At 43.7% G+C, this 9,741-nt stretch overlaps 1 protein-coding gene across 8 annotated transcripts in view; it reads left to right on the top strand.

The window, feature by feature from the left end:
• The window catches only part of Kctd19 (potassium channel tetramerization domain containing 19), a 30,049-nt gene that overhangs the window by 5,427 nt on the left and 14,881 nt on the right, over positions 1-9,741 (top strand). For 4 of the 8 annotated variants that reach the window (XM_029481022.1, XM_029481024.1, XM_029481021.1 and 1 more), the window contains exon 3: positions 4,042-4,176. The exons of the other annotated variants lie outside the window; for them this stretch is intronic. In XM_029481022.1, coding sequence (XP_029336882.1) covers positions 4,042-4,176 — 135 coding nt within the window. The remainder of the gene's footprint in view (positions 1-4,041; positions 4,177-9,741) is intronic. 8 annotated transcript variants of the gene reach the window in all.

Here is a 9,741-nt window from a genome sequence, read left to right as displayed (position 1 = left end):
GGCTGTCCTGAAACTCACTCTGTAGACCAGGTTGGCCTCGAACTCAGAAATCTGCCTGCCTCTGCCTCCCAAGTGCTGGGATTAAAGGTGTGCACCACCGTTGCCCTGTGATTTGGTAGTTTTTGAACAATGACTTTTTTTTTTTAACTTGGAAAAACTAAATATTATGACTGGGAAGGAAACCTGGGCATGTTTGATATCAATCCCACTGTCTTGATGAGGTGTTGTTTATTCCATTTTCATAAGAGCTAGTCCATCGACTACGGTGCATCTCTGTAGACCACTAAGTACACCTCCCCAGTACCTCTTGGAAGAAAATTGACTTAGATTGTGTTGGTTTCTGGGTCAGGAGGAAAGAGACCATTTATTTTATAATATATGTGCTTAAGGATGATCCTTGCTAAATAATTCAATGTTTTCTCTGCAGTTATTATATATTTAGGAATCCAAGAACCCTAGCATAGTGCAGTGCAAGTTGTAGCTCTCTGAAGTTTTTGGCTTCCCCCTTGAATCTAAATCTTGTCATCGTCTTTAGGATAAGGTATGAGAATTGCTTGCAAGTGGCTTCAAAGCCATTTAAATGCCTTGGTGGGTTAGGTTTGCTCGTGGCTCTATGCCAGACCATCTTTTTTGTGTGGAGAGGGAGTAACATGTTCATTGCAGACAATCAGAGAGATCCAGGCAATGTTTTACAGGATCATTGAGAAGAGCAGGAGCTTCTCGTACAGTTTACTAAGCCCTTGAAGCTCTTTGCAGTCCTCACTTCCTAAACCCAAACCAAACCAAATATTCCCGAGAATCAACTTCAAAGGAGGAGGCAACAACACAGAAACCAATGGGTTGGTCTGATTCCAAGATTCCAAGATGTGTGAGTTGCGGAGTTTGAAGAATTATGAGGCTCTGCCTCCCTAACACAGCCTGCGAAACAAGTGCTGAGGCGTTGGAAATGGTGTTTTCGAAGAAATCAACATTTGGGCTGGCCCAGCCTAAGTGGTATTTATTCATTGAAGCAGAGAGTAAATACAGCTGGGAACCAACAGCCGCCTCAAGCAAGCCAACCGCAATTTCCCCCACTTTCCTCGCTGTGAAGGCCTAGCCAACTACTAGGGTTTGCCTTAAAAGAGCAAACGGTGGCGCTTGGAGAAAATGAATTTTGCCAACTCTTCGTCTAAAGACCCTTCGCAAGCAGGCCCACTGCAAGCATTTAACTATGACTTAATGAGAGCACTCTGGGCTCTAGTTTTATTCCCATGCACTTTAGGGACAACAAAGATTAGTATAATAAAACATAATGTGAGCCATGTATGTGGATGACATATGTAATCACATGTAAATTAAGAGATGTGGGTCTCCCTGTGCTGTCTCAGCTGGTCCTGCACTCCAGGATTCCACTGATTCCCCCGGCCTCAGCCTCCAGAGTCACAGAGGGACCACAGGTACATGCAATAACACCTAGTTTCATAGGCATTATTTAAATTTTGTAGTGGCCAAACTTTAAAAAGTGTAAAGAAATGAGTGAAATCAAATTTTGATGATATATTTTATTTAACCCAATATTTTCAAAAATTTACACTTGAGATACTTTTCTTTTATACCAAGTTTTTAATATCTGATTTTTTTTAACACTTAGCACATCTCAAATTGAGAATACTGGCATACAGTCACAATGACTGCCATATTGGATAGCACATATCTGAACTGTTCCAAATTATTAATACTCCTTGCTACAGAGCTCTTCATAATTAGTACTTATCAATAAAAACAGAGCTGGGCGCCTGCTAATGGGTTGTCTTATTCGGTCAGAAGGTGGCACATATTGTTCAGGATGGTCTGTAACAGCTTTGTTGAAAGGCAGTGTGGAAAGCTGGATATGGTGGCACACACCTATAATCCCAGGACCTGGGAGGCTGGGATAAGTTCAAGGCCAGCCTTCGCTACATAGCAAGACCCTATCCCAAATAAGTAAGTAAGTAACTAAGTAAGTGAATAAGTAAGAGTTTTAAGAGGACAAAGGAGAGAAGAAGAGGCATAGAATGAGCCAACAAGCAGGATAAGACTGAAGCTTCTGGAAGACAGTGCCTTAGCTCCTGTGATGTACGCTACTCCCTCCACAAATGCTCCTAATCCCAGCCCCACTCCATTTACCTGCCTTTCTACAAACCTAACCTGGACCTTCACCTCTAAAAGATGCACTTGAGAGCTGGAGAGATGGCTTGGTGGTTAAGAGCACTGACTGCTCTTTCAGAGGTCCTGAGTTCAATTCCCAGCAATCACATGGTGGCTCACAACCATCTGTAATAAGATCTGATGCCCTCTTCTGGTGTATCTGAAGACAGCTACAGTGTACTCATATATATAAACTAACTAACTAAATAAATAAATCTTTAAAAAAAAGAAAAGGTACACTTGAAGTCTCTAGTTCTAATCAGAACACTGTGTATCAACAACCAACCCCATACCAGATTCTAGAGATAAAGAAATGAGGTGGGAAGCTATACAACTCCCTATTCTTCAATACTTGGGGTTAAACACAGGTTTTTGTGGATGTTAGGTAAGTGCTGTACGATTGAGCCATATCCCCAACCCTGATTCTACCTACATAAAGGGGCCATACATTTTATAATTGCTTTATGCAGTTTCTTGAGATAGTAGCTTGTGCTTGAAACCCCAGCACTCGGAAGGTAAGCCAGAAGAAAAATGGTTGTGAATTCAAGGGTAGTCTTGGCCACAAAATGAAACCTCAAGAGAATAAAAAAGAAGAATGCATACATTACTTCACTCCTGTTTGTTTTGCTTTTGTTTTTCAAGGCAGGGTTTCTTTGTGTAGCCCTAGCTGTCCGAGCCACCACTGCCTCTGGAGCTCTGAGACTGAAGGCATGCGCCACCACTGCCTGGCCTCCTCTTTGCTTCTTGATTATGGGTCCCATGTGCCCAGCTCTCTTGAGCTCTTGGCATCGTGACTTCCCCACAGTGATGTACTGAAACTTGGTACTACGAACTAAAATAAACACCTTCTCCTCTAGAAATTGAGAGAATTAGAGAAATTCATAGAGATGAGAGAGAGAGAGAGATGGGTTAGAGAGAATGGAGAATGGGCTGGATAACAATAGACAATGGTAATCCAGAGTGCAAGGCTTCTCGGCTTCTCTCTGGTACCCAGAGTAGACAGTGGATGCTGAGCAAATATTCTAAAACCCAATGGAGCATCATTTAAGCTGGTGTGCTTTAGCTGGTCCTAACGATTTGGAAACCTGAGCAGGATGATCTCAAGTTCAAGACCAAACTTAAGTACTTTAGCAAGACTGTATTGGGGTTGGGGGTGAAGCTAGGGCTGTAGCTTAGTATTAGATTGCTTGCCTACAATGTACAAGGCATCGGACACTCTTCTGGCCTCTACTGGCTCCTGCATACTCATGATACACACAAACTCATGCAGGAACATACATATACATCTAAAAATAATAAGTAAATAGATCTTTAAAACAAAGTTTCAAGGAAAAAAAAACAGTAGCTACTGGCTTGACAGTATTATCAGAGTCTACAAACCCCATCTAGGTCATGGACCAAATCCAGTCCACTCCAGGGTGTGATTGAAAAAATGGTCAAATTTCAGTGTTATTGGTAAAGTTTCATTTAAATACAGCTGCGAGGCCGTGGGTGTGGGGGAAAGAGGGGAGTAGGAGAGAACATACAGCCATGCTTCTCTGTTTTTATTTTGCCTATGGCTTTTTTGAACTACAAAAAGAGCTGAGTATTTGAATTGACAGAGACCATATGGCTATCAAAGCCTAAAATATTTAGTATCTGGCCTCTCACAGGGGGGAAAATGTGTTTACTGCTGGCCTAGATTCAAGTGGGGCAAAGGAAAATGCAGGAAGATCAGCCGGGAAGCTCCAGCAGCCTCCAGATCAGTGATTCTCAACCTTCCTCATGCTCTGACCCTTGTGGTGAGCCCCCGATCATAAAATGTTTTTTGTTGCTACTCAATAACTGTAATTTTTGTTATGAGTTGTAAATATCTGTGTTTTCCGATGACCTTAGGCAACCCCTGTGAAAGGGTTCAACTCCCCCAGCATACACCAAGGGGTTGTGACTCACAGCTTGAGAGCCACTCATCCAGATGAAAGAAAAGAATGGTTTGGTCTTAAGTGGTCACAGGAACAATTTAAATCCTGGGTAAGTCTTGATGAGTTTGCTAATGAATTGGATGCAGGACGTGAAAGAATGTTTCTACCCTGAGCAACCAGGTAAATGGTGAATTTTGAGAGACGTGAATCTTTAGGGGCAGGGATCACAAGACAAGGCTGAAGATCACATGCCAAGCTGAAGAAACAGTGACTGGTCAGTAACATCCAACTGGAGAGTTGAGGAGTCACTGAATAGACAGATCTGGAATTCATGGCCGCAGTTGGGACCAGAATTATAATACAGAAGTCATCAAGCTGATAAGTAAATCTTTGAACCTGAAGGTTTTGGAGTGTCATATATTATTCATAGGAGAGATATAAAGAAGTCATTGCCATCCATACATCAGCATCACAAGGCTTCCGAAAACTTCATGAGGAATTTGAGAAGCCCTCTTAAACATAACCTACTTGGAGCCTTCCACCAGCCATCAGACTGATCAGGAGTCACAGCAGCCACTGGGGAATGTGCGGTTTCCCTTCAGGGTCACTCACAAGAGTTTAAGGTTCTATGCAGACTATTGGTTCACTGTTACATACCTCCTGAACCCCACTGAGACTTAAACATAGGGCCTCTCTCATGCTAACACACATTCTACCACTAAACTACACCGTGGCTCAACTTTTCCTATTTCATCTCCTTCTGGGAACTTTGGGCCATAAATTGCTCCATTTGTCAGCAATCTGCTCCCAGTAAGGAATCCAAATATGTCTACATTCTTTGTGTTCAAGGGAGCCAGGGAGTTTTTATGCTGATCACACAAATGATGCCTTTAGTAAAATAGGCCAGTGGCGGTTTCACATTTCCTATTATGATGTGAGACAGATTACTTTGTAATGTTGGAAAAGAACATAATTATTCCAACAATGTGGCTTGTGAACAATGGCTTCAAGGGTCCCCATATACTGTTTATCCTGCTCATATTGCATATGTGTGTGCATATATATATATATATGTATGTATGTATGTATGTATTTCAATCATACCCCTAAGTATCCCCTATGCCTACTTTCTATGCCTCCTGCACTCATTTATATTTTGTCTTAGAATATTCCCCTTTTGAATTTTGTTATAAATATAGTCCACAGCCTAGCCTGACATTTCCAGACAAAGTTATTGTTGCTCTATTCTTATATTAGTACTAATTCTGTTGGGATCATTTTTTTTAATGTCTTTCTCCTTTTCTGGTTTCTATTCCTTTCATGTCTGCATTTCCAATGATTTTCAAAGTATTTGAGATCTAGAAGTGTTTAGCTACCATCTGCTGGGAGAGAAAGACTGGACTCACCAGCAGCAGAACCAGCAGTAGAGAGAGAAAGAGACAAGTTTGAAATATTGAGAGCTGCACCTTCTTTTGTTGCACATCCTTTTGGTTTAATAGCCTTGCTCCTTTTAGCATCAGCATCTTTACACAGCAGTCAGGGGTTTGCCGGGCTCCCTAAGCTCCTTTACCATGATGCTCCTCCCAGTAGTGTGTCCAGAAGCACACACAGTATCTCCAAAACCCATTACTCCTTGAAAATCCTGTTCAGCCCAACTGCTCTGCCAGCAGGGTGCCTTGTCAGGCATCTTTTAGTAGCACGCATGCCCCGCACAGTCAGATTTCCATTACTTCTGACTTGCCTTTACTACCATCTAGGCCCAAAGCAACATCAATTGTCCTTAGAGTAGCAGTTAGCCTTGTAAGTTCACTGTATTTCCCATTTTCCAGGCACAGTGGAGCATGCCTGTAATTCCAGAACTTGGGAGGCTGAGGCTAGAAAAGAACAAGTTCAAGGACACCCTGAGCTACATAGCAAGACTTTGTGGAAAGAAAAGACCCCTCTGAAATAACTTGCCATGTCATGACATAGGAAGAGTAAAGTTCCAAAAAGTAATATCCAAGTGGCCCTGAATATGAAAGTAGTCCTGAAGTCGCCTATAGAAAACCAGCCATATACACTGTGACCACTAGAGTCAGGAAAGCCAGAACCTGCCCCCACGCCCCAGAAGTAGGCTCCCTGGAGCATTTGTTATTCATGCATTCTTTCAACAGAAAATGCAGTGACCCATTTCTAGCAGAGAACAAAACAAGCAAAGTCCTTGGGGTCTCAGGGAGGTTATACTATCAGAAGAGAGCTGACAGGGCATAAATAAGTAAAAAGGTAAGGGAGTTGCAGAGTGCTCCTGCGGTCTCTCAGAGCATCCTAATGCTTCCTGTGAGCAGAGGTTTTGTTTCTAGCTATCAGAGCAAGGGCCCACTGAAGGAGTCCAGGAAACAACCTTGTTGAAGCTCCTGGGCCTAGGTGCAAGCTTGACGCCTTTGGTTAGCACATAGCATGTCCTCACTGGCTGGGGACTACAATCTTTGTAGATCTGATTTGCCCAACTTCTTCTCCTTTTAAAGTTTGGTTGTTTCCTTTCTTGGAGAAAATCGGGCTGCCCACAGTTTAATAGAAACCCCAGAACGCAGAGGTTTCATTTCTAGAAAACGGCTCATCCTGTCCTTCATTAGCATATTTCCTCTCAAGCTAGTTGGACAGACCTACTAGATTATATACTATATGCATACATTTTTTGCAACCTACTTTTAATAAGGGTTCAGTCTCTTCTCTAGCCCACCACCCAGCAGAGGTTATGGGAGAAAAACTTATTAGGATGCGGGGGAAGTGGAGCTGATCAGCAATGGTTCGTTGGGGGTGAGCTGGATCTTCTTTGGCCCCAGCTCAGTCCCATGGCAAACACCGAACACAACTCAGCAGCTGCAGAGCAGTCCTCTAGGCAGGCAGACGGCACACAGAACTGGCAGCTACAATCCATTCCTTTTGTTTGTTTGTTGTTTTTTTCCAAGGCAGGGTTTCTCTGTGTAGCCCTAGCTGTCCTGGAACTCACTCTATAGACCAGGCTGGCCTCGAACTCAGAAATCCACCTGCCTCTGACTCCCGAGTGCTGGGATTAAAGGTGTGCGCCACCCTTGCCCAACCAGTCCAGTCCTTTCGACAGGCAGACACACCAGGCACAAACCAACAGCTTCAGTCCAGTCCTCTAGGCAGGCAAACACCAAGCATGAACCAGCAGCTGTAGTTCAATCCTGAAGAAACCACCCGGCTTGCCAGCTGGCCTGAGGCAAGGCCATGGAAGCAGCAGCTGCCACAGGGACCTCGAGAGCAGTTCTTGGACAAGTTTCTCTCAATGGTGGCGTTAAAACAAGCTGAGCTCAACAGTGCTATGTAAGGTGAACTAATACATGCATGTAGTTAGTGGAGAACATCGAGGCAGAGCAAACCAAACCAAAGCTTAGTGCTCATCTCCTACTATCTATGGGTTCATATACTCCTTCATCAAGCGTCCTTTCTTGTGTTAGCTATATCAAAACATCTTTTCACCTGTGTCTGCTTCAGGAAAACAGTCTTTCCTGTGTCTGCTTTAACAAGACATCCTTTCACCTGTGTGCCCCAGCAAACTATCATTTGACATGACTAACTTTCCAAAGAAACTAGAAGTTGTCACTTCAATAAACCCCATAACAAACAATACCTCCAAACAGACCTGGGGTTTGGAGATGTTGTGTGACAATGAAGTGAACAGGCCTGACTCTTAACTCAGAAGCCTATAGAGAGAAATGTTCAGATAACAGTAGTTAAGAGGTTGGATTCTCTGGGCTGCAGAGATGGCTCAATAGTTAAGAACACTGGTTGTTCTAAAGATGTGGGTTTGGGTGCTGGTATCCAGTGATGTTTTCTGGCCCCTGTGGTAACCAAGTATGTACATGGTACACAGATATACACATGTTTTTATTATTTTGAGAGTTTCTCTGTGTAACCCTGACTATCCTGGAACTCACTCTGTAGGCAAGCTGGCCTTGAACTCGGACATCTACCTGCTTCTACTTCCCAACTGCTAGGATTAAAAGTATGCACCACCACACCTTTCAGTTTGCTTCTAATACAACTCAGGACCACCTACACAGGGTTGGTACCATCCACAGTGACCTGGGCCCTCCCATATCAATCATCAATCAAGAAAATGCCCTACAGGTTTGCCCATAGACCAGTCTAGTGGGGGGAGGTTCCTTCTCCCAAATGACTCTAGCACATGTCAAGTTGACACAAAACCTTAACTAACAGATCTTTGAAGGACTTTTATTAGCCAGCAGAACCATCAAAATGCCTTAGGCAGCAAGAATGGTCCTCTGCTCTGGCCTCTTGTTTACTGTTCTCAGTCCACCACTTCTTTCCTTCAACCTCAAACAATGTTCAAGGCAGAGGTATGTGGCTGAATGTGTATACTTCTAACCCACCTTGCCCTATTCTGTCCTTCCTGGACAGTTACCATCTTCCTTCCTTTGTCCCACTTCTCAGCACAAATGCTGTCAAGTTGTCATCCTTCATCTTGATTTATTGCTTTCCCATTTGCAATGTACACTCTGTTCTGACCACCTAGTCACCATCCTGGCACCTCACTGTACATCTTCTTTGCCCGAGGACAACTCTTTGCTCTGACTGATGCGTCTCCTCTGAAGAGCTGACAGTTTGACACAGAAACTAAAGCTGTGTCCGTACTTAACCAAGAGGGAACAGAAAGCTACGTTCTTTTCAATGATGTGAAAATGAGCCCAGGGTCCCGTGGGATCCATACATTTGTAACTGATGCTAGACCTTGCCTTATAATATACAAACTATTGGCTTCCATGTCCATATGTGTGTTTTGTGTGTTTGCATGAGTGGTTATGTGTGCACATGTGTGTGCATTGCCAATGGATGCCACAGATCAATGTCCAGTTGTCATTTTCCGTTGTTCTCTTTGGAGTGTGCAGGGAGCTTGACAGCTCAGTTGGATTTGATGGCTAGCAAGCTCCAGGGGTCGACCTGCCTGTGTCTACCTACCTTCTGGGCACTGAGATTACAGATATGTGCCGTTGTACCTTTAACATCGCCTCTAGAGAGGCTCCAGTGCTTGTGCAGCAAGTGTGTTAATGAGCCATCTCCACAGTCCTTCCACATCTTTCTTTTCCCCAAGCCAAGAACTCTTTTGAGCCTAAGTAGGAACCTAGCAAAGCACAGCAAGTCTGTCTTAAGGCTCCCAATATTCCACACATGCAGTCTTCTTCGCTGTGGTGCTCCAGGGAAATACTCCCCATAACCCTGACATTGCTCAGTCCTCCCTAAGGCCCTCTAGTCACCCATAACGGGGATGATTGTCCCACTCTGGCTGGACTGCCTCCTTGTGAGTCCTTAAACAGCTCTGAGAGGGCCAGTTCCTATCTATCGCCACAAGAGGGCTCTTCTTATTACTTGGGATCCCAAGAGCAAACTCCCAAGGGCTTCTTCCCACCTGGGTAGCTAATAACTAGAAGCAGTTTGGTGGTGGTGGCGGCGGTGGGTTTTGGTTTTGTTGTTGGTTTGGGGGATTTTTTGTTTTCTGTGTGTTTGTTTTTTTGAATTGGAGGCTTTCTGATCACAACAAGGTTCTATTTTGTTTTTGTTTTTGTTTTTTCTGATCAAGGCTCAATTTTTAATTGTGGGGCCTTGAATTTAAAGGGGGGAGACCCTCCCCCACTTTGACAGGATCTCATTG

Source organism: Mus caroli, chromosome 8, assembly GCF_900094665.2.
Source record: "Mus caroli chromosome 8, CAROLI_EIJ_v1.1, whole genome shotgun sequence".
In the NCBI taxonomy this organism is placed as follows: Eukaryota; Metazoa; Chordata; class Mammalia; order Rodentia; family Muridae; genus Mus; species Mus caroli.
This window is presented reverse-complemented; position numbering and strand designations above follow the sequence as displayed.